At 38.0% G+C, this 26,581-nt stretch overlaps 2 protein-coding genes across 2 annotated transcripts in view; one reads left to right on the top strand and one right to left on the bottom strand.

The window, feature by feature from the left end:
• Nucleotides 1-1,936: 1,936 nt before the first annotated feature.
• On the top strand, nucleotides 1,937-3,114 carry LOC138851412 (uncharacterized). The gene has a single exon (XM_070080508.1). The coding sequence runs from the start codon at nucleotides 2,191-2,193 to the stop codon at nucleotides 3,112-3,114; it is 924 nt and encodes a 307-aa protein (XP_069936609.1). The 5' UTR covers nucleotides 1,937-2,190.
• Nucleotides 3,115-24,851: 21,737 nt separating this feature from the next.
• Nucleotides 24,852-26,581, bottom strand: part of LOC138851413 (vasoactive intestinal polypeptide receptor-like) — a 21,311-nt gene continuing 19,581 nt past the window's right edge. Inside the window, 3 exon segments of the mRNA XM_070080509.1 lie at nucleotides 24,852-26,193; nucleotides 26,195-26,265; nucleotides 26,268-26,300. Coding sequence (XP_069936610.1) covers nucleotides 25,542-26,193; nucleotides 26,195-26,265; nucleotides 26,268-26,300 — 756 coding nt within the window. The 3' untranslated portion in view covers nucleotides 24,852-25,541.

Below are 26,581 nucleotides of genomic sequence, written 5' to 3' on the forward strand. Positions count from 1 at the left end.
TGGGGGCATTGGATGTGGCATGGGTGTTTTGATTTAGAGTGTTTGGTTGCACTGGGGTTGACCTGGTTGGGAGGCTTCTATAGAAAGTTGTGAGGGGGGCTGTGTTAGATCTTCTTCCTGGGTCTGGGATCTCCTGTCTGTCTTCTCCATCCCCTCTCTTTCCTCCTTTCTCCTTTGTACCATCTCTCTCAGTTTCTTCCTTTCTTCTTGTGTTCTGTCGCGGTCGAGATACACCCTCCTGTATGCCGTCATGTCCCTTAATCGTGCTTTCTCCTGCAGTATCCTGGTCCGAGTCGCTTCTGCCTTGAAGGTCACTCTCACTGGCCGGGTTCTTTTTTTTACAAACCCCCCTATTCTCCGAAAATTTTCCAGCTGGGTCATATCGTCTTCTCCTATTGCTTTCATGATGCTTTCAATTGCTTTTTTTTCCCCTTGTTTTCTTGCTTCATATGTTTCCCCTTCGACTTCCTGGAGCCCATACACAAAGACTGACCTCACCCTTTCATTCTCCCACTGCATATCCCTGTGTATCCCCTCATTTAATTTGGTTTCCTCCACTGCAGCTTTCCTTTCGTCAGTTTCACTGGCTAATGTGTGTGTGTGTGTGTGTGTGTGTGTGTGTGTGTGTGTGTGTGTGTACTCGTGCGCGTGCGTGCGTGTGTACAAACTTACCATCTGGCCATAAATTACTCCCCAACGGCCGTCATGCACAAACCCATCACCAGCTACGATGTATCATCAGCGGCGGTATGGCACGTCCCAAGCGTTCATCACAGGTCATCTTCCCCATAACCGTGCTCCTCCCTCCCTCATTACTCTCACAAGATCAGTATTAATTGTTTTGGCAACTAGTAGCTACCAGATGTGACTTACATGCTCCTATGGTAGTGGTAGTGGTAATGGTGGTGGTGGTGGTGGTGCTTCTGTTGTCGTTGCTTCTACTACTGCCGTTGTTGGTGTTGTTGGCGTTGTTGCTGCTCCTGTTGCTTCTCGTGTTTTTTTTGTTATATCTGATGATGTTGTCGGTGGTTGTAGTGCCTCTATTGTTGTTGCTGCTGCTTACGATGCTGCAGCTACTGTTTCTGCTGTTTATGCTGCTGTTGCTTTTGTTTCCGTTGTTTTTACTCCTGCTGCAGCTGCTTCTGCTGCTATTGCTTCCGCTGCTAATATTTCAGCTACTTCTGTTGTTGCTCCTCCTGGATCTTCTGGTACTGTTGCTCCTGCTCCTTTTATGACTGCTTCTGCTGCTGTTGCTGCTTCTCGTGTATTTTTGTGTTACTGGTGGTGTCATTTTTAGAGCTTGTTCTGTTAATGTCGTTAGTTCTGCTATTGCTGCTGTTGATGTTAATGCTGCTATTTGTGCGGCTTCTGCCTCTGGTGGTGCGGCTGCTGCCGCTGTTGATGGGGTTATTTAAGTTTCATTTGCTGTTGTTACTGTTAGACAGTGACATTAATAGCTATGTATCGCCTATTTGCCTGAGAGCATTTACCGTACTTATCCTTGCAAAACCTATTCAATAACATATTTTTTTCAGTATTAGTTCATAACCAACCATGGTTATCTCTGTTTACGTAGTCTCAACAACAACAACAACAATGCCATCGACGTAAACAGCATTAAAACCTAGGAATGTGTGAATGTAGGAGCAGTGTAGTAGGCCTACTAGGTGCCCACGCCACCCTGTTCTGAGAAAAACTTACCCTCATTTCTTCTGTTGCTACTCTTGCAACCTTGCGTAGCTCCTGATGATGTACTGCGAAATGTGAAAGCTCTTGAGCTGAAGATATGTGTATATGCGTACACATATACATATATATACATGAGGGAGAAGAGGTACCCGTAAATTCTTGAGTCATTTGGCAACCGAAGCGAGTTTAAGCAAAGTTTTTCCTGGATTGTTTTCTGCTAGTAACTTCCTCGTGGTTGGCAGTGTTCGACGGGTCGTTAAACGCCGCCTCCTGTGTCAGTTCCTCCCATAGATTATCACGCGCATATATTCAAGTTCTCCTAGTCACTTTTTTTAGAGTGCGTTTTGCAAGGTTTTCATGTTTATCGACAACGTCGACTTGTAAATTTGTTCTGGTGTTAATGACCTTGCAATTGAGCCACCTTAAACAGAAAGAAGAATAGGAAAGGAAGAAGAGCTAGAAAGACGAAGAAAAAAAAGAAAGGCAAAGAACAGGTGCGGGATGCTGACGCGGATTCAGAGACAAGTGCACAGGAACCCGACTCTTGGAGTGCTGATGACGCTGGCTCTGTGGTGGTCGGTGACGTGTCTGGTGGCGTACTCACTCAGGAGCAGCAGACACAGTGACGTAGATGACGTACACCCCTTGGGGCTACCTGAAGAAAAGGAGATCTCTTCCCAGCAAAGCGAGAATTTTAGGAGACAGAGGTTCTTAAGGAGAAATAGACACGTCAACGAAGACCATAGGAGCTCCCTTAAACGTCATTCTGCTTCTCAAAACCTCGAGATGATGATGAACACCACAGAACTTAATTATTCTCTTAAAGAGTTGTTCCTAGAACATGAAAAGCTCACAGGAGGTTTACGGCCAACTAAACCAAGGAAGCGACACCAATTTTTCAACAAACTACATATGGTTGAAGAAAACATTGACTTGGACAACATTTCTCAGGGCGCTGAGAATTTTGAGGGTAGTAATAGACATCTCCTAAGTATTAGATCGGAAAAAAACTCTGATTTTAAAGGGATATCATCTAGCAATTACGATTTTAAGAAATATGACGGTAGTGGTAGACGTCTTCTTAGCACTAGACCAAAAACAGAGTCAGAAATTTACGGCGAACCAGCTGGTAATTATGGTTTTATGTCAAGAAATGAATTAATAAAAAATGACGAGACATCCTTTTTTGTACATACAAATCCAGATTCAGTCACTTGGAGGACTCTGATGAGTAATGTATGTAAGGATACCCCGGAGCCCCAGAGTTACCATGGCAACATCTCTAGTCTGGTTAAATACATCGAGACAATTATCAAAATTCTCGTCTACTTCAGCAGGTCGTCCTTCAAGGTCATCTTCATCACTGAAAGTCAAGGCAGCTACGACCTGGTCCTCCGCCACCTCAATGACTGGCCGCCCGAGTAAGTGCGAAATCATTCTTACTACATAAATTTTAAAGCAACTTTTTAAAATAATTAAAGTATAATTAAAGCGTCATTGATTTTTATTATTCTACAATAATGTGAAAGCATGTGATAGCAAAATGAGTATTAACAGAGCGTTTGATCTAGTATCATTGTGCCGCATCTCATTACAGGTCAAGTGATATAGCTCAGTGACGCTCAGGAAAAATCATTGCTACCATTGGCCTTCTTCATTAAATAAAAACTGTATTCTTCATTATATATATATAGTATATATATATATATATATATATATATATATATATATATATATATATATATATATATATATATATATATATATAGTATATATATATATATATATATATATATATATATATATATATATATATATATATATATATAATGTCGTGCCGAATAAGTAAAACTTGCGATTTTGACTTAAATAGCAGCGCTCTTCTTGCCGAATAATGCAAGCAAAATTTTGTGTATGCAATAACTTCGCAAAAATCATTTTGAACATAATGAAAAAGATATATTTAACTGAGTTTTTTATTATTAAATTGCTGTAAACTTATCTAAAATATATTTAGTTGGATTAGGCTAAATTAAATTGTACTTGTTATAATAACGTTATTATTAATTTTTACGTTAACATTAATGAAAATATATATCTTTAAACGTATTAGAAAAAATTTTTAGAAAGGACTTGATTTTAAATGAGTTCTTGTTGCTAACTGACTAATTTTACCTATTCGGCACGACATATATATATATATATATATATATATATATATATATATATATATATATATATATATATATATATATATATATATATATATATATATATATATATATATATATATATATATATATATATATATATATATATATATATATATATATATATATATATATATATATATATATATATATATATGCAATAAGATCACAGTAAACAGGTGATTTCAAAATATGCAAAACAACCACTCTGAAAGAATAGAGAAATTCCAAGCGCTTTCGTGACTACTCACATTATCAAGGAACTATGAAAGAGAAGCATCCATGGAAGCTATATAAGGGGTCCGGCCAGCACCTCACTATCAGATCCCACAACGGTTAAACACGTGACGCGCGGCGAGCCAACTTGGATAGGTCCTTTGCACAACTCACCCCCAAGCTATTCTACCCAAGAAAATTTAAAAATTATTTGTCCAGTGTATTATTAAATTCTTCCCAAATTCTATTAATTATAAATGGATCTAATTTATATAAACCAAAGGAAATATTCATATTATTGTCAAAACTGCTTTTTATGAAACAAGATTCAATTATATTCCTGTCGACCATGGACTTGCTTGATACTACTTTCTCAACGTTTTGAAAATCAATTGGATGGTTAAAATCTCTTACATGAATAAATAGAGCATTGGAATCTTGTCCAGTTCTAATGCTATATTTATGTTGTTTTAATCTTAGTTCGAGATTTTTACCAGTTTGACCGTAATAAACTTTATCGCAAATTTTACAAGGAATCTTATAGACACATCCATCAGCATTTTGGGGGGAATTCTTTATCAAAAGTTTTTTTACTGTATCAAGATTTTTGAATACAACTTTAATATTAAAAGTCTTAAGAAGAGAAGGCATATCAACCAAGTTTTCATGGTAAGGGAGAACCAACATATTTTTAGTTGAATAAGGCTGGTTGCCCCTTTTTGGATTGTAAAAAGTATTTCTAGCAACTTTAAAAGATTTATCAATTACATTTCTTGGGTATTTTAAATCATTACCTATTTCATAAATTTTGGATATTTCCTCATCTATGAACTCAGGACTACAAATTCGCAAAGCTCTCAAAAACATTGATGAGAAAACAGACAGTTTGACTCTATCTTGATGCGAGGAATAATAGTGGACACAGGAACAGTTATTTGTAGGTTTTCTGTAAATTTTAAATTTGAATTCATTAATACCCTTAATAATTAAAACATCTAGAAAAGGCAATGAGTTATTTTCTTCAAACTTAACAGTAAAGTTTATAGAATGGGCTAAGCTATTTAATTTTCCAAGAAAATGGTGTATATCTACATTTTTGGGCATAAGACACAAAATATCATCAACATATCTGAACCTATTAGAGCTAAATGGTTCAGATATGTTGATGATATTTTGTGTCTTATGCCCAAAAATGTAGATATACACCATTTTCTTGGAAAATTAAATAGCTTAGCTTTACTGTTGAGTTTGAAGAAAATAACTCATTGCCTTTTCTAGATGTTTTAATTATTAAGGGTATTAATGAATTCAAATTTAAAATTTACAGAAAACCTACAAATAACTGTTCCTATGTCCACTATTATTCCTCGCATCAAGATAGAGTCAAACTGTCTGTTTTCTCATCAATGTTTTTGAGAGCTTTACGAATTTGTAGTCCTGAGTTCATAGATGAGGAAATATCCAAAATTTATGAAATAGGTAATGATTTAAAATACCCAAGAAATGTAATTGATAAATCTTTTAAAGTTGCTAGAAACACTTTTTATAATCCAAAAAGGGGCAACCAGCCTTATTCAACTAAAAATATGTTGGTTCTCCCTTACCATGAAAACTTGGTTGATATGCCTTCTCTTCTTAAGACTTTTAATATTAAAGTTGTATTCAAAAATCTTGATACAGTAAAAAAACTTTTGATAAAGAATTCCCCCCAAAATGCTGATGGATGTGTCTATAAGATTCCTTGTAAAATTTGCGATAAAGTTTATTACGGTCAAACTGGTAAAAATCTCGAACTAAGATTAAAACAACATAAATATAGCATTAGAACTGGACAAGATTCCAATGCTCTATTTATTCATGTAAGAGATTTTAACCATCCAATTGATTTTCAAAAAGTTGAGAAAGTAGTATCAAGCAAGTCCATGGTCGACAGGAATATAATTGAATCTTGTTTCATAAAAAGCAGTTTTGACAATAATATGAATATTTCCTTTGGTTTATATAAATTAGATCCATTTATAATTAATAGAATTTGGGAAGAATTTAATAATACACTGGACAAATAATTTTTAAATTTTCTTGGGTAGAATAGCTTGGGGGTGAGTTGTGCAAAGGACCTATCCAAGTTGGCTCGCCGCGCGTCACGTGTTTAACCGTTGTGAGATCTGATAGTGAGGTGCTGGCCGGACCCCTTATATAGCTTCCTTGGATGCTTCACTTTCATAGTTCCTTGATAATGTGAGTAGTCACGAAAGCGCTTGGAATTTCTCTATTCTTTCAGAGTGGTTGTTTTGCATATATATATATATATACATATATATATACATATATATATATATATATATATATATATATATATATATATATATATATATATATATATATATAGTAGTAGTTAGTAGACAGCAACCACCTAGGGAAGTACTACCGTCCTGCCAGATGACTGTGAAACAAAAACCTGTAACTGTTTTGCATGATGGTAGGATTGCTGGTTTCTTTTTCTGTCTCATAAACACGCTAGATAACAGGGATATCTTGCTACTCCTACTTACACTTTGGTCACACTTCACAGACACGCACATGCATATATATATATACATACATCTAGGTTTTTCTCCTTTTTCTAAATAGCTCTTGTGCTTTTTTATTTCTTCTATTGTCCATGGGGAAGTGGAAAAGAATCTTTCCTCCGTAAGCCATGCGTGTCGTATGAGGCGACTAAAATGCCGGGAGCAATGGGCTAGTAACCCCTTCTCCTGTATACATTTACTAAAAAAGAGAAGAAGAAAAACTTTATAAAACTGGGATGCTTAAATGTGCGTGGATGTAGTGCGGATGAAAAGAAACAGATGATTGCTGATGTTATGAATGAAAAGAAGTTGGATGTCCTGGCTCTAAGCGAAACAAAGCTGAAGGGGGTAGGAGAGTTTCAGTGGGGGGAAATAAATGGGATTAAATCTGGAGTATCTGAGAGAGTTAGAGCAAAGGAAGGGGTAGCAGTAATGTTAAATGATCAGTTATGGAAGGAGAAAAGAGAATATGAATGTGTAAATTCAAGAATTATGTGGATTAAAGTAAAGGTTGGATACGAGAAGTGGGTCATAATAAGCGTGTATGCACCTGGAGAAGAGAGGAATGCAGAGGAGAGAGAGAGATTTTGGGAGATGTTAAGTGAATGTATAGGAGCCTTTGAACCAAGTGAGAGAGTAATTGTGGTAGGGGACCTGAATGCTAAAGTAGGAGAAACTTTTAGAGAGGGTGTGGTAGGTAAGTTTGGGGTGCCAGGTGTAAATGATAATGGGAGCCCTTTGATTGAACTTTGTATAGAAAGGGGTTTAGTTATAGGTAATACATATTTTAAGAAAAAGAGGATAAATAAGTATACACGATATGATGTAGGGCGAAATGACAGTAGTTTGTTGGATTATGTATTGGTAGATAAAAGACTGTTGAGTAGACTTCAGGATGTACATGTTTATAGAGGGGCCACAGATATATCAGATCACTTTCTAGTTGTAGCTACACTGAGAGTAAAAGGTAGATGGGATACAAGGAGAATAGAAGCATCAGGGAAGAGAGAGGTGAAGGTTTATATACTAAAAGAGGAGGCAGTTAGGGTAAGATATAAACAGCTATTGGAGGATAGATGGGCTAATGAGAGCATAGGCAATGGGGTCGAAGAGGTATGGGGTAGGTTTAAAAATGTAGTGTTAGAGTGTTCAGCAGAAGTTTGTGGTTACAGGAAAGTGGGTGCAGGAGGGAAGAGGAGCGATTGGTGGAATGATGATGTAAAGAGAGTAGTAAGGGAGAAAAAGTTAGCATATGAGAAGTTTTTACAAAGTAGAAGTGATGCAAGGAGGGAAGAGTATATGGAGAAAAAGAGAGAGGTTAAGAGAGTGGTGAAGCAATGTAAAAAGAGAGCAAATGAGAGAGTGGGTGAGATGTTATCAACAAATTTTGTTGAAAATAAGAAAAAGTTTTGGAGTGAGATTAACAAGTTAAGAAAGCCTAGAGAACAAATGGATTTGTCAGTTAAAAATAGGAGAGGAGAGTTATTAAATGGAGAGTTAGAGGTATTGGGAAGATGGAGGGAATATTTTGAGGAATTGTTAAATGTTGATGAAGATAGGGAAGCTGTGATTTCGTGTATAGGGCAAGGAGGAATAACATCTTGTAGGAGTGAGGAAGAGCCAGTTGTGAGTGTGGGGGAAGTTCGTGAGGCAGTAGGTAAAATGAAAGGGGGTAAGGCAGCCGGGATTGATGGGATAAAGATAGAAATGTTAAAAGCAGGTGGGGATATAGTTTTGGAGTGGTTGGTGCAATTATTTAATAAATGTATGGAAGAGGGTAAGGTACCTAGTGATTGGCAGAGAGCATGCATAGTTCCTTTGTATAAAGGCAAAGGGGATAAAAGAGAGTGCAAAAATTATAGGGGGATAAGTCTGTTGAGTGTACCTGGTAAAGTGTATGGTAGAGTTATAATTGAAAGAATTAAGAATAAGACGGAGAATAGGATAGCAGATGAACAAGGAGGCTTTAGGAAAGGTAGGGGGTGTGTGGACCAGGTGTTTACAGTGAAACATATAAGTGAACAGTATTTAGATAAGGCTAAAGAGGTCTTTGTGGCATTTATGGATTTGGAAAAGGCGTATAACAGGGTGGATAGGGGGGCAATGTGGCAGATGTTGCAAGTGTATGGTGTAGGAGGTAGGTTACTGAAAGCAGTGAAGAGTTTTTACGAGGATAGTGAGGCTCAAGTTAGAGTATGTAGGAAAGAGGGAAATTTTTTCCCAGTAAAAGTAGGCCTTAGACAAGGATGTGTGATGTCACCGTGGTTGTTTAATATATTTATAGATGGGGTTGTAAGAGAAGTAAATGCGAGGGTCTTGGCAAGAGGCGTGGAGTTAAAAGATAAAGAATCACACACAAAGTGGGAGTTGTCACAGCTGCTCTTTGCTGATGACACTGTGCTTTTGGGAGATTCTGAAGAGAAGTTGCAGAGATTGGTGGATGAATTTGGTAGGGTGTGCAAAAGAAGAAAATTAAAGGTGAATACAGGAAAGAGTAAGGTTATGAGGATAACAAAAAGATTAGGTGATGAAAGATTGAATATCAGATTGGAGGGAGAGAGTATGGAGGAGGTGAACGTATTCAGATATTTGGGAATGGACGTGTCAGCGGATGGGTCTATGAAAGATGAGGTGAATCATAGAATTGATGAGGGAAAAAGAGTGAGTGGTGCACTTAGGAGTCTGTGGAGACAAAGAACTTTGTCCTTAGAGGCAAAGAGGGGAATGTATGAGAGTATAGTTTTACCAACGCTCTTATATGGGTGTGAAGCCTAGGTGATGAATGTTGCAGCGAGGAGAAGGCTGGAGGCAGTGGAGATGTCATGTCTGAGGGCAATGTGTGGTGTGAATATAATGCAGAGAATTCGTAGTTTGGAAGTTAGGAGGAGGTGCGGGATTACCAAAACTGTTGTCCAGAGGGCTGAGGAAGGGTTGTTGAGGTGGTTCGGACATGTAGAGAGAATGGAGCGAAACAGAATGACTTCAAGAGTGTATCAGTCTGTAGTGGAAGGAAGGCGGGGTAGGGGTCGGCCTAGGAAGGGTTGGAGGGAGGGGGTAAAGGAGGTTTTATGTGCGAGGGGCTTGGACTTCCAGCAGGCATGCGTGAGCGTGTTTGATAGGAGTGAATGGAGACAAATGGTTTTTAATACTTGACGTGCTGTTGGAGTGTGAGCAAAGTAACATTTATGAAGGGATTCAGGGAAACCGGCAGGCCGGACTTGAGTCCTGGAGATGGGAAGTACAGTGCCTGCACACTGAAGGAGGGGTGTTAATGTTGCAGTTTAAAAACTGTAGTGTAAAGCACCCTTCTGGCAAGACAGTGATGGAGTGAATGATGGTGAAAGTTTTTCTTTTTCGGGCCACCCTGCCTTGGTGGGAATCGGCCAGTGTGATAATAAATATATATATATATATATATATATATATATATATATATATATATATATATATATATATATATATATATATATATATATATATATATATATGTAATGTTTTAACATCTAATCTCAGGTGCATAATAGTTCAGGAGAGTTGATACTTTTATTTATGAAAATTCTAATCGTATAGAAGCTCTGGTTGACAAGTAATATTTAATTGTCCGAGAATAAAATTTCGAAACACTGAAGATAAAGGTAATCTTAATGTTCTAGCCACGACGCTATCCTTGATGCTTCCACTACACCTCAGGTATCGATCCAGACTGCAGCTGCAGCGAGTGGTAGTACCCAGGAGTCCCGCTCGGAAGGTCGATGACGCTGGCGATTGGAATCCATGCCAGTGGTCGAAACTCCTCTTGCTGGAGTCGCTGCCGGAAGAGGAAGGCACTGTAGTATACCTAGAAGGTAGCACCATCTTCCTGGCATCCATGAAGGCCATGTGGGAGACGCTGCGGAGAGTGGTAGACCCTAAAGCTCTGACTACACGACCTGATCCACGCTTTAGTGATGGTGAATCATGACAAAATATTGTTGTTCGTCTATAACCACTACATATACATTTCACTAAGAGTTCAACATTAACTAAACTATTTTAGCATTTGCTCAATGTTACATCAAAAACACATCGACCTCCCATTAACACCATTGGAATATCGGGGTCAAAGACAGTTCGACATCCTATATGCATCATTACAAAACCACGTTAGTATAACATTATGACCAGTTCAGCATCAGATGAATGCCAGATTAACACCATTGTACCATCAGTGCCATTTGAAAACAAATTCAAAAGTAGCGCAAGGATATTTTAACACCTTTGAAATATTTTTAAAATCCCATCAACACCTTTTCAAGGCCACTGCAATATCAAATGGATTTTTTTGACCACGAGTCCAACATTACTTAAACTTGATTTCAATACTATTTCCAAACCACATCATCCCACTTTAGTCCAATAAAAATTGTATCATAACCCAAATCTGCACACAGAAATCACTCCCTACGAAAGTAAAAGACTGGGCAGGCGATGCAAAATGCCCCCAATAAAAAGTAGGGGCGCCATTGGTACACTAAGGGAAAACACCATAAGTGTCCGGGGCCCAAAACTGTTCAACAGCCTCCCATCAAGCATTAGGGGAATTGCCAATAAACCCCTGGCTGCCTTCAAGAGAGAGCTGGACAGATACCTAAAGTCAGTGCCGGATCAGCCGGGCTATGGCTCGTACGTTGGACTGCGTGCAGCCAGCAGTAACAGCCTAGTTGATCAGGCCCTGATCCATCGGGAGGCCTGGTCATGGACCGGGCCGCGGGGGCGTTGATCCCCGGAATAACCTCCAGGTAACCTCCAGGTAACCCCCTGAGGTTATTTCCGTTATAAGGTAAACAAATTCTTGGCAGATAGGTAATCTCTTCTCAATAATACATATCACTACTTCAGTAGGCAATGTTATAAAAATAAAAGCATTATACCTATGGAACACAAAGACGGTGAGCTTTCTCTTATTTTGCTTATGTTGTCCTTCAAGTAAATAGGGAGTCTAAGGACACTGAAAATGTATTGAAAATAAAATTTCGTTCACTATTGAATGCTCTTTTGTCATACCAGCCTCGCTCGTTCGGTCAGATCAGAAAATATTGCGACTGACCAACATCTAGATGAGTGATCTTCCTGCAGAAGAAAGAAGTCCTTCGATTGTTAATTTCAGTGGATAAAAATAGCCAAGGAAAACCCAATTAGTGTGGCTTAGAGTCTCTTAGGTTCTCTTTTCTAAAGAAAGACACACACACATCTGATTAACTTCCCAACTCTCTATTTACTAACTGGTTAAAAAAGGCAGCAGGACACTTGCTCCTACGTCTAGACTCGCCTGGGGATTGAACTAGAGCCCGTTCAGTTTAGAGCCAAACGCGCTACCACTAAGCTGCCCGACACCTGAACTTTGACTTATTTTAATTAATTTGTACTGCATGAGTTGTTAGCCTATTGTGCACCTGCAGGTTCCCATGTGAGTGGTAGCGCAAGAGAGAGCTTTTTTGAGCTACCATTAACAGGATAACAGACTAGGATTCAAGAGTTACAGTGCGTTTTTGGCCCATTAAACACTGGCATAACCTTCAGATATTACAATCTTTACGTATATTTCTGTTATTGTATATTTAATTATCTACTTGATAAAGTTTGTGAATACAATCATTGGATCGTATCATGGATTATCACCTCATAGTTTATTAGTTTATCTAGATGAAACAAAGTGCGGGTGAACCTCGAGATTTTTTATATTATCCATCAAGCTGTTGGCGCTCGCCACCCGCAGTCCAAAGTATACACCACAACCCGACTGATCAGGAACTGTTTTGAGGAATCTCTTGGAGACAGCTGGGGGTTGGTTGGTAATCACCCGTATGCATAAAGAAAGGGTGTTAATTAAAGAGTCGTCGTCTCTTAATACTTACTGTGTTCGCAGTGTACTCATTGCTACCCTGCTTTTAATTGATTGCATCCTGCACTGTCAAGACGCTTGTGTTCATACGTGGTTATTTCGGTTTTGCAGGTTTGGAACCAATCCCTCCACTTTTTTCTAGGTGTAGATTATTACCTTTCTCGCCTACATTCTAAGGAGTACATTTCTAATGGGCTTCAAGCTTTCCCAGTAATTTAGGAGCTTCATTAAGTTTATGTTAGCTGTGAAGGTTCTTTGCACATTCTCCAGCTCAGCAATTTCGCCCGCCTTGAAAGGGTCGTTAGAACACAATAATATTTCAGGGTGGAAGGAATGAGTGACCTGAAGAGTATCATCATTGGCTTGGTATCTCTTGAAGGGTCTAGCTATCTATATCATCAATATTATTGTGCTCCTTTGGACGTGAAACCTGACATTATAACTCTCAGGTCTCTCACATTTGACTTACTTTCTAATGAGTGAATTGCATTTGGCTTGTACTCCGATCTATTTTTTATTTCCTCCTTTCTTCCATGACTTAGTAACTGAAATTTGTCCTCTTTGAACATAATATTGTTATCTGCAGCCCACTGGAAGACGGTTTACATAAGCTTGGGGTCTCGCTGTGTTTTCTAATATTGCCAGTTTAATAAAAATTCTAGTATCATCCCGTAGCTGGGTTGGTAGCTCACACATTGAGGTCCGTAGTTCGATCCACGGTACGGGTGGAAACATTAGGACGTGTTCCCTTAGGACACGTGTTGTCCCCGTTCACCTAGCAATAAATAGGTACCTGGTTGTTAGTACCCTGGGGATAAAATTAACCTTATTGCCCAAAACGTTCTGCATAATCAGGGGTTTCTATATAGTATGTCACTGATGTCAACTAGGTCTGTATACGTTATACATGTACATGTAGAAATAAAGATTTATTATTATTATTATTATTATTATTATTATTATTATTATTATTATTATTATTATTATTATTATTTTATTCGCCGGTATTCTCCCGGCCCGGGTCTTTTCCAAGTAGTGGTGACCCGGCCTTGGCTCCCTATCTGGGGAGTGTCTCGAGACCTAAGTCTCCCGTGGGAGGAGGTACATGTACCTCCTCATCTTTGGGACCAACTGTCTCCAGGCCTAGCCACATTCCCCGCCCTCACGGGGCTCGTAGGGAGAAGCTAGGCCTCTGGTCTGCCATCTGCCCCGCCCCAAAGGGGCTCGTGGGGATGGCAGTCTTATGAGCTGCAGATGGTAGCAAGCTCAGGCTTATCTCTTATTATTATTATTATTATTATTATTATTATTATTATTATTATTATTATTATTATTATTATTATTATTATTATTATTATTATTATTATTATTATTATATGTGGTTCCAGGGGTCTAGTCTCAGCTCCTGGTCCCTAAGTCTGCAGGTCGAACTGGCTAAAAAAAACTGCATCCTGGTTTGTGATTACCGCCTGACACACTCGAGGCACTACAGGAGTCTTCAGACTTTCTTATCTGCGATTTCTCGTATTAATAAGTCATTTGTGTGCTTCGAGGAATTAAGAAGTTCCCCGTGTGGTCAACACACCTCATAGAAAACGTAAGGGATGATTTACACTTTGAATGGGGGTCTATTTAGTTAAGATAAGATAAGCTAAGATTTTGTTCGGATCTTTAACCAGGAGGGTTAGCCACCAAGATAACCCAAGAAATTCAGTGCTTCAGCGAGGACTGTCTGTCTTATTTCCATTTAGGGTCCTTCAGTCTCGTCCTCCAGGATGCGACCCACACCTGTCGACTAACACACATGTACCTATTTCTTGTTAAGTGAACAGGGACAGCAGGTGTAAGGAAACACGTCCAGTGTTTCCATCCGGCCGGAGATCGAACCACGGACACTCAGTGTGTTCAGGATAACCCTAGAAAGCCACTCAGTCTGCCCTTCTTCCAATGAGGTTCTTTCATCCCTGTTCCCAGGATGCAACCCACAACAGTTGAAGAACACCCAGGTACTTTTGTCAAATCTTAGGATGTTATAGCTTGTGAATCTTTTACTTATATTATGTTGTTAACTTACTGCAAATGTATTACGTTTTGGATCTCTTTTAAGATTTAATACGGTTTAAATACTGCATTTACACACAGTAACCACTTTATTAAGTATACATCTGTATACCTGCCCATTAATGAAAATATCTAATCAGCCAATCAGGTGGCAGTACCCCAGTGCCTAAAAGCAGTAGATATGGTCAAGAGGTTCAGTTGTCGATCAGACAACTGAATGGGGAAGAAATGTGATTTAAGTGACTTTGACCATTGAATGATTCTTAGTACCAGACAGATGGGGTGGTTCGAGTATCTCAGAAACTGTTGATCTCCTGGGATTTTCATGCACAACACAAAACAAACAATGGGTGGTAGTTCTGTTTGCAAAAACGCCTTGATAATGAGAGATCAGAGGAGAATGGTCAGACTGGTTCAAGCTGACAAGAAGGCGACAGTAACTCAAATAACCACACACTGCGATAGTGATATGCAGATTAGCATCTCGGAATGCACAACACGTCGAACCTTGAAGTGGATTGGTGCAGCAATAGATAACACCGGGTTCCACTCCTGTCAGGTAAGAACATGAAACTGAGGCTAGAGTGGGCACGGGCTCACCAAAACTGGACAGTTGAAGATTGGAAAAAACATCACCTGCAGATGGTAGGGCTAGAATTTGGCACAAACCTTTGGGATATGGTGAAATGGGAGATTCCTAGCATGAATATGAAGCCGACAAATCTGCAGCTATTACGTGATAATATGGACTAGATTCTCTAAGAATTGTTTCCAGCACCTTGCTGAATGCATGCCAAAAAAAAAATTCAGGAAGCTCTGGGGGCAAAGAGAAGCCCTTCTCAATACTAAAAGGGTGTACCTAATAATGTGACCAGTGAGAATATATAATCTTAATTTTTAAAAAGGGGTGGATCGGCAAGCCAGAGGAAGGCCTCTGTTAGATAACCAAAAGTTTCAACGGCAAGTCAGTATATGACTGGGATCAGCGTCTAGAGGAATTTGTCATTTCCTGAAAAATATTTCCTAACTTAACCTTCAAATGACTTTTTTTAAAGACTGCTGCAGTTATCACACTTTTCCTTTGTCATTCTGACTCGCTCTTCGCTGAAATTTTTCGATTTTGAGTGAGTGTGCCTTTAAAAGTGTTAATTACAAAATTGAAGTTTGTATTCCAAGTGGAAATTGTTACTCCATATCTCGCCATCAGTGAGCGAAGCCCTGAAAAGCATATGAGTCAATGACCCATATGCTTTTTAGGGCTTCGCATAAAATACTTTTAAAAATAGTAAATTTATTTGCCATATTTCTTTATAACATTTAATTTTTCTTGGTTCCGTAATTTAACTCTCCGGTTTGTTGTAGTTATCTACAACTTTATTGCTACACCATTGCTTGCCAGTTTCATCTTTCAATAAAAAAAATTAATTCCTTGTTACAAATTCTACTCTTATTTACAGTTTTTAGCACTTTTTATTCCTTCAGTTGTTTTATGAAGCAAAGTTGTGGCATCGTCATTGTGCTGAATAACAAACAAGATTTACAAAAATACTACTACTTCTACTACTAGCAATTGTAGTGCTACTGCTACTACTTATAATAATAATAATAATAATAATAATAATAATAATAATAATAATAATAATAATAATAATAATAATAATCCTTTTAATAGGGTATATATATATATATATATATATATATATATATATATATATATATATATATATATATATATATATATATATATATATATATATATATATATATATATATATATATATAAAATTATATATATATATATAAATTATCAAAATGGCTTGTTGATATTTTGAGCCCTATTGTTGGCAAAATTTCTAACTTTAATGTTAAAAACAACATAGACTTGGTTGATAAATTAAGCTCCTTGACCGACTTAAATGATTTTAACATGGTTAGTTTTGATGTTACTTCCTTGTTTACGAAAGTTCCTGTTGATGATTTATTAAGTTTCTTATCTGAAGAACTCGTTAACTATGATTTACCATTGCCAGTTCCTACTATCATTAAACTTATTAAACTTTGCATTGTTGATGCAAAATTTGTATTTAATGATAAGTTTTACACTCAGAAGTTTGGTATGGCAATGGGAAATCCTCTTTCACCTGTTCTTAGTAACCTATACATGGAATTTTTTGAAACAAGGTTACTTAACACAATCCTCCCTAATAGAGCTAAATGGTTCAGATATGTTGATGATATTTTGTGTCTTATGCCCAAAAATGTAGATATACACCATTTCCTTGGAAAATTAAATAGCTTAGCCCATTCTATAAACTTTACTGTTGAGTTTGAAGAAAATAACTCATTGCCTTTTCTAGATGTTTTAATTATTAAGGGTAATAATGAATTCAAATTTAAATTTTACAGAAAACCTACAAATAACTGTTCCTATGTCCACTATTATTCCTCGCATCAAGATAGAGTCAAACTGTCTGTTTTCTCATCAATGTTTTTGAGAGCTTTACGAATTTGTAGTCCTGAGTTCATAGATGAGGAAATAACCAAAATTTATGAAATAGGTAATGATTTAAAATACCCAAGAAATATAATTGATAAATCTTTTAAAGTTGCTAGAAATACTTTTTACATTCCAAAAAGGGACAGCCAGCCTTATTCAACTAAAAATATGTTGGTTCTCCCTTACCATGAAAACTTGGTTGATATGCCTTCTCTTCTTAAGACTTTTAATATTAAAGTTGTATTCAAAAATCTTGATACAGTAAAAGAAACTTTTGATAAAGAATTCCCCCCAAAATGCTGATGGATGTGTCTATAAGATTCCTTGTAAAATTTGCGATAAAGTTTATTACGGTCAAACTGGTAAAAATCTCTAACAAAGATTAAAACAACATAAATATAGCATTAGAACTGGACAAGATTCCAATGCTCTATTTATTCATGTAAGAGATTTTAACAATCCAATTGATTTTCAAAAAGTTGAGAAAGTAGTATCAAGCAAGTCCATGGTCGACAGGAATATAATTGAATCTTGTTTCATAAAAAGCTGTTTTGACAATAATATGAATATTTCCTTTGGTTTATATAAATTAGATCCTTTTATAATTAATAGAATTTGGGAAGAATTTAATAATACACTGGACAAATAATTTTGAAATTTTCTTGGGTAGAATAGTTTGTGGGGTGAATTGTGCAAAGGACCTATCCAAATTGGGTCGGCGCACGTCAGGTGTTTAACCGTTGTGGGATCTGATAGTGAGGTGCTGGCCAGACCCCTTATATAGCTTCCTTGGATGCTTTACTTTCATAGTTCCTTGATAATGTGAGTAGTCACGAAAGCGCTTGGAATTTCTCTATTCTTTCAGAGTGGTTGTTTTGCATATATATATATATATATATATATATATATATATATATATATATATATATATATATATATATATATATATATATATATATATATATATATATATATATATATATATATATATATAAATATATATATATATATATATATATATATATATATATATATATATATATAAATATATATATATATATATATATATATATATATATATATATATATATATATAAATATATATATATATATATATATATATATATATATATATATATATATATATATATATATATATATATATATGTTTATTTCTCTTATGTAACCTTGGTAAGAAAGATATCTCCACTTCTGGTTAGTGTGACTTTGTAAATAGTCCAAGTCGGACCGAAACGTCGTCGTAAGCTACTCTCTTCTATGTGCTGGTTATTTGTGTATCGTTCCAGTCACGGTATTGTGCCTTTTTTTGTTATTTATATCTCGGAATTATTTTGTCTTCTTCCTTTGCATTCAGGAGTATTTATGTTCATTCTCTAGTGTGTTGAACCATGCAGGAGTGGTTCAAACAAGACGTTGGTAAATATACAAGCCAACAAATACATTCCTGTTGTTAATGTTTTGTTAATACGGAATCATGTATCCAATTATTGAGTAACTTAATACACTGCTCTTACTTTCATAATTACGAGAAAAACGTATCGTAATAATCGTTTTCATTTCTCGCCTTAGGGCTTAAATAATGCACATGAATTCCTAGACTCATGCGTAGGCCATTATAAAATATATTGGAACGCAGTCATGCATTTTGCCAGGCTTCTTTGCTTGTTGGTTGGTTAATGGGGTTTAAAGCCTGTCGACTACACTAGGGGTCGTTAAGGCTGCACTTATTCTTTTTAGGGAACAGACATGAATATTTTAATCCCTAAAATAAGGATTATACTTTCAGCATATATACGCTGAGAGAAATACACCTTTCGACACTGGAGGACAGGAGACGGAGGGGAGACATGATAATAGCATATTAAATACTGAGAGGAATTACCAAGGTGGATAGAGACATAGGATGTTGCAGAGATGGGACACAGCAACAAGTGGTCATAATTGGAAGCTGAAGACTCAGATGAGTCACAGGGATGGTAGGAAATATTTCTTCAGTCATAGAGTTGTCAGAAAGTAGAATAGTCTGGAGAGTGTTGTAGTGGAGGCAGAATCCATACATAGCTTTAAGAAGAGGTACGATAAAGCTCGTGGAGTAGGGAGAGAGTGGACCAAGTAGCGACCAGCGAAGAGGCGGGGCCAGAAGCTGTGAATCGACCCCTCTAACCACAATTAGGTGAGCACACACACAGATGTGACTCGGCTCTTGCCGAGTTAAGTACACATACACACACACACACACACACACACACACACACACACACACACACACACACACACACACACACACACACACACACACACACACACTTTTAACTGACCTACTGGATATCCCACGCACATATTTCTTCGTTTCCAAATCAAATAGACATTAATTAGAATCTTAATTTTCGTTCCAAATCCAAGGTCACTAAAAGTCTATGTAAATTCAACTCTTTAATAGTTTCTTATTAATATCATGGTAGTCTCAGTTTGACACTACCATGATATTAACTGACACATAAACACACACATAATCATACAGAGCGTAACGAATTGAAAAAAAAAATCACCAGTGATAAAATATAATTCCCATAAATATCCGATATTGGATTTAAATACTAACAGTACAGAGCAGTACCTTATAACAGCACTGATGGCAGTACCTATCACATTATAGAACCTTGATAAGCCACAGATGTCTCCTGTCTGTGGTTTATGAGGCTCTGATGACACTGATGTTACCACTTAAACGTAGTTAGGACATATAATTTGATAAAACACGTACCTTACTACATTTAGAGTCTATAAACTTCATATATATATAAACGGCTTCAGGAAGAAATCCAAATACTCTTCCTTGAAGCCGTTTATGCACTTATATATACATATATATACATATATATACATATACATATATATACATATATATACATTATATATATATACATATACATAAGAACATAAGAACATAAGAAAGGAGGAACACTGCAGGAGGCCTGCTGGCCCATACTAGGCAGGTCCTTTACAATTCATCCCACTAACAAAACATTTGCCCAACCCAATTTTCAATGCCACCCAAGAAATAAGCTCTGATGTGAAAGTCCCACTCAAATCCAACCCCTCCCACTCATGTACTTATCCAACCTAGATTTGAAACTACCCAAAGTCCCAGCCTCAATAACCCAACTAGGTAGACTGTTCCACTCATCAACTACCCTATTTCCAAACCAATACTTTCCTATGTCCTTTCTAAATCTAAACTTATCTAATTTAAATCCATTACTGCGCGTTCTCTCTTGGAGAGACATCCTCAAGACCTTATTAATATCCCCTTTATTAATACCTATCTTCCACTTATACACTTCGATCAGGTCTCCCCTCATTCTTCGTCTAACAAGTGAATGTAACTTAAGAGTCTTCAATCTTTCTTCATAAGGAAGATTTCTGATGCTATGTATTAATTTAGTCATCCTACGCTGAATGTTTTCTAACGAATTTATGTCCATTTTGTAATACGGAGACCAGAACTGAGCTGCATAATCAAGGTGAGGCCTTACTAATGATGTATAAAGCTGCAGTATGACCTCTGGACTTCTGTTGCTTACACTTCTTGATATAAATCCCAGTAATCTATTTGCCTTATTACGTACGCTTAGGCATTGCTGTCTTGGTTTAAGGTTGCTGCTCACCATAACCCCCAAGTCCTTTTCGCAATCTGTATGGCTAAGTTCTACATCATTTAATTTATAAGTACTAGGGTTATGGGCACTCCCAAGCTTCAGAACCTTGCATTTATCTACATTGAACTGCATCTGCCACTTTTCTGACCAAGAATAGAGTTTGTTTAAATCCTCCTGAAGTTCCCTAACATCTACGTTTGAATCAATTATCCTACCTATCTTTGTGTCATCGGCGAATTTGCTCATATCACTAGTAATTCCCTCATCAAGATCATTGATATATATTATAAACAACAACGGGCCCAAGACTGATCCCTGTGGAACGCCACTTGTTACAGATCCCCACTCGGATTTAACCCCATTTATGGACACTCTCTGCTTCCTGTCAGTGAGCCATGACTCGATCCACGAGAGCACTTTTCCCCCAATGCCATGAGCTGCCACTTTCTTTAACAGTCTATGGTGCGGAACTCTATCAAAAGCCTTACTAAAATCTAAGTAAATAATATCAAATTCTTTATTGTGGTCAACAGCCTCAAAAGCTTTACTGAAGAAAGTTAATAAATTAGTTAGACAAGACCGGCCTCTTGTGAATCCATGCTGAGTATCATTAATCAAGCTATGCTTATCGAGATGGCTTCTTATAATCTCAGCTATAATTGACTCTAGTAATTTGCCTACAATTGAGGTCAGGCTTATTGGGCGGTAATTTGACGGTAACGACTTGTCCCCTGTTTTAAAAATAGGAGTTACATTAGCCATCTTCCACATATCAGACACTACACCTGTTTGAAGAGATAAATTAAAAATATTAGTTAATGGTTCACAGAGTTCCATTTTGCATTCCTTAAGAACCCTTGAAAAAAACCTCATCAGGACCCGGCGACTTATTTTGCTTCAGTCTGTCTATCTGCCTCACAACCATCTCACTAGTGACTGTGATGTTACATAATTTATCTTCTTCTAGCCCACTGTAAAAATTAATTACTGGAATATTGTTAGTGTCTTCCTGTGTAAAAACTGAGAGAAAATAATTATTTAAAATCAAGCACATTTCATTCTCATTGTCAGTAAGGTGCCCATAGTTATTTTTAAGGGGACCTATCTTATCTCTAACTTTTGTTCTATAGACCTGGAAAAAACTTTTTGGGTTAGTTTTAGAATCCCTAGCAACTTTAATTTCATAGTCCCTTTTAGCTTTTCTTATCCCCTTTTTAATGTCCCTCTTAATGTCAATATACTGATTCATAAGATGACCCTCACCTCTTTTGATACGCCTATAAATTCCTTTCTTATGCCCTAGTAGATATTTGAGCCTATTATTCATCCATTTTGGGTCATTTCTATTTGATCTAATTTCTTTATATGGGATAAACGCTCTTTGAGCAGCATGTATAGTGTTCAGAAAACTGTCATATTGATAGCTCTCTTCGTTACCCCAGTCAACAGATGATAAGTGTTCTCTAAGCCCATCGTAATCTGCTAAGCGAAAATCTGGGACTGTTACTGAGTTATCGCTACTATCGTACTTCCATTCAATGCTAAATGTAATTGATTTGTGGTCGCTAGCACCCAGTTCCTCTGAAATTTCTAAATTATTAACAAGGGATTCATTGTTTGCCATAACTAAGTCAAGCAGGTTATTTCCCCTTGTAGGTTCTGTCACAAACTGCTTCAAAAAACAATCCTGAAATACTTCTAAGAAGTCGTACGATTCTAAATTCCCAGTCAAGAAATTCCAATCAACATGACTAAAGTTAAAGTCTCCTAGAATTACTACATTATCGTGCCTTGTAGCCTTAACAATTTCCTCCCATAGTAGTTTCCCTTGGTCCCTATCTAAGTTAGGGGGACGGTATATCACTCCTAAAATCAGTTTTTCATGCCCCTCTGAAAATTCTATCCAAACAGACTCTGTATGTGTTACTTCAGACTTAATACCCGTTTTTATGCAACAGTTCAAGCGATCTCGGACATACAATGCCACCCCACCCCCCCTCCCAATACTTCTATCTTCTTGGAACAATTTAAAACCCTGAATATGACATTCCGCAGGCATGTCCCGACTTTTTTAATTAAACCACGTCTCAGTTAAGGCAAATACATCAATGTTACCTACACTAGCAACTAATCTCAACTCGTCCATCTTATTCCTAGCACTACGGCAATTAGCATAATAAACATTGAAAGACTCTCCTTTCTCTTTACCCTTCCTGCTCATTTCTATTTTTCTACTAAACCTATTACTGTCCTTATCACCCAAGGTCCCTGGCTTTTCAATATCTATCTCGTTCTTATTATTACTAGTTCCCCTAGAACTCGTAATATTACTACACTGGGACTTCACTGTTTTCCTGCCAAAACCCATACCACTAACTATTCCTAGTTTAAAGTCCTAACTGCTCCCTCCACTGCAGTTGCCAGTGCTCCCACCCCACACCTAGATAAGTGAACCCCATCCCTAGCATACATGTCATTTCTGCCATAGAAGAGGTCCCAGTTGTCAATGAATGTTACCGCATTTTCCTTACAGTATTTGTCCAGCCAGCAATTGACACCAATTGCCCTGGACAACCATTCACTTCCAACTCCCCTCCTTGGCAAAATACCACATATGAGAGGGTTCCCACCCTTACTTCTAATTATTTCTATTGCTGACCTATACCTGCTAATCAGGTCCTCACTCCTACGTCTGCCAACATCGTTGCCTCCAGCACTGAGACAGATAATAGGATTGCTCCCATTACCTCTCATGATGTCATCCAGACGGCTAACAATATCCTCCATCCCAGCCCCAGGAAAGCAAACTCTCTGTCTCCTACTCCTGTCCTTCAAGCAGAACGCCCTATCCATATACCTAACTTGGCTATCCCCAACAACAACAATATTCTTACCTTCCTTAATGTCTTTCGTCGTGTCGTTCCCAGTAGTCAACTCACATTCGTCGGGTAGCACTGAGAATGTATTGGATGTTTCCACAACAGTTTCCACGGCAGTCTCTTTCTTCTTCATTGTTTCTACCTTTCCATTCGTCTTCTTGATCGTCAACTTCTTTCCCTGCTGTCCAGCCACTGACCAGTTTCCCTTCTTGACCTGAGGACTCAAAACAGGAGGACTACTACGAATCTTCTTGTTTTCCTCGGTCAATCGCCGAATTTCCAAATTCGCCAACCTCAATTCTTCCTTAAGCTGTTGGTAAAGTTGCTCGATGGAGGGCATCTTGCTTCAATTCTAGAGAGCGCGCAAACAGGTCTTCACAGAGCCAAGTACACGTCAACACTGCGCAAATGCCAACTCAATCACGGCCCAATAGCGATGCGAACGTGGTTCATATATATATATATATATATATATATATATATATATATATATATATATATATATTATTGTAACCACGAACGAGTGGTATTGATCAATAAACACACTGCGCTAGCCAAGGATTCGAACCCATGTTGTACTGGCCTGCCTCATGGTAAGCGAGAACCACATGACTCTTTAAACCACGGGACCATCCAACCGTACAAGAATGGCGCAGCCAGCACACACCTAGCTGTTGGGCCGCCATCCGAGGGCATACTGAGGTGTGGGAGCTTCTAAGCTAATTTCATTCTCACCCCTGTTTGGTGTATTAGTCTACGAGCAACATTCATATATTATTGTAACCACGAACGAGTGATATTGATCAATAACAACACTCTGCTAGCCAAGGATTCGAACCCATGTTGTACTGGGCCTGCCTCATGGTAAGCGAGACCACATGACGCTTTAAACCACAGGACCACCCAACCCTGCAAGAAGCTAGGCTGTGTGCTGGCTGCGCAATTCTTGTAGGATTGGGTGATCCTGTTGTTTAAAGCGTCATGTGGCTTCTGCTACCATGAACAGGCCAGCATAACTATGGGTTCGAATCTCAACATGTTGATGATTGATCAATACCCACCACTCCGTGATGCAACTATATAATGTGTAAATGTGTGTTGTGTGTGTGTATTTATATATAATTCTTTTCAGGATTCTACTCCAAGTCATACAGGTTTTCAGGTCACAATGGTAAATGTTTTAATACTTAGCAAAATTCTTTTAGAGTTTCTGACTTTATAATTTGGGCTTCTAAGAAACGTTTTACAAAATGAAATTAATACTTATCTAGTTTTGAAAAAAAAAGATCTCGTAAGTCTTTTTTCTTCCCAAATGTTCAGTGTAGTGTTAGTTATCGCACTGGTAAACATTTTAATGATCATCTTGAAAATTTTCGATACAGTAAGTCATTCATTATACTTAAAATGTTTAATATATTTCACTTATTTCAGATTTCGTCTCTGCAAAGTTTAGTGTGACGGCTACCGAGTCACTGAACCAGGAATGTTTTGTTAACAATAATTTATGCATTGGACGTTTTTTTTAAAACAGTTTACCAGAATCTGCTGACACACAGATGTCTGCAGACTGTGGCTGCAATGTTTCTAAGGAAAAATAAACAATATTTGTTTTTATTGATTTCGTTTTGGTACCGAGAGAGCATTACTTGTTTTTATTGATTCGAATGGATAAACTTGCGCAATGAGCAATATGATAAACATTCCTGAAGGTTTGAGGTTATCCAGTCTGTGATGGAGTTCCTAAGTGAATAATGAATTTGCAACAAGTGTCGTGTTAAACACATTATGACGGTAGAGTTTGTTAAGGGAGAGTAAAATAAGTGGATTACAGTGGTTCATAGGAGCCCGGCAAGGCAGGTCACACTACGGTAGTCTGCAAGGAGTAACTGTCACAGGCGTATGCACTAAGCTTGCAGGGGTCAAGGGCGGGGTTGTCATGGATGGAACCTTTGTGGTCGTGTAGGTCTGAGCGGAGCGAGTTCGACTGTGGACTGGTTGTGGAGTAGATGGTGGTATTGAGAACATCGAAGTAGTCACTGTGGGTTTTGAGCAGGTTGAAGTTGTCACTACGGATTCTGGGGACATCGAAATCGCCACCATGAGTTTTAAGGATATTAAAGTCACCATCACAGGTTTTCAGTATATTGAAGTCGCCGCAGTGGGTTTTAAGGACATCAAGGTTGCCACCGCGGGTGGTGAGGACGTCGAATTTGCCGCCATGGGGGCTGAGGCCATTGCAGCCGACTCCGTTGATATTGATATTAAAGTTACCTCCGTTGGTGTCGAGGACATCGAAGTCTCCGCCGTAGGTGTTAAGAACACCGAAGTCTTCTCCGTGGGTGTTGAGGACATCGAAATCCTCTCCGTGGGTGGGGACATCAAAGTCTCCTCCGTGGGTGTTTAAGGCGTGGAACTCTGGGTGGCGCAAGTTGGGCTGGGGACTGGTCTTGACGTAGACGGAAGTGTCAAAGACGCTGGTGGTCCTGGTGCTCCTGCGGTGGCGGTAATGGAGCTGGATAACCTAGACGTCTGGTGCGATACTGCTGCCACCGCTTCCGCAACAGTTCCTGCACCTCGCTGTTTTAAGGAAGCAGTACAGCACCGACACGAATACTCCCTGGGGAGAGAAGACAATGATCGCCTTATGGGAAGAGAACACGATACAAAAAAATTATTGGGGAAGACGAAATAACATGAATACCCTATGGGGAGAGAAAATATCATGAATACTGCCTGGGTGGGAGACGTGATATGAACACACTATGGGGAGAGGGTATGGCATGAATTGTGCCTGTGTAGATTATGACAACTCTCCTGAAAGTAAAATGAGATGAACGCCCCGAAAAGAGAGCTTTACAAGAACTTCTTTGGGAAAAGCATAACAAGAAAATTCCTTGG

This window comes from Cherax quadricarinatus, unplaced genomic scaffold, assembly GCF_038502225.1.
Source record: "Cherax quadricarinatus isolate ZL_2023a unplaced genomic scaffold, ASM3850222v1 Contig546, whole genome shotgun sequence".
In the NCBI taxonomy this organism is placed as follows: domain Eukaryota; kingdom Metazoa; phylum Arthropoda; class Malacostraca; order Decapoda; family Parastacidae; genus Cherax; species Cherax quadricarinatus.

Excerpts from the sequence above, each read along its gene's own strand:
- LOC138851412 (XM_070080508.1), top strand. The coding sequence starts at position 2,191 with ATGCTGACGCGGATTCAGAGACAAGTGCACAGGAACCCGACTCTTGGA.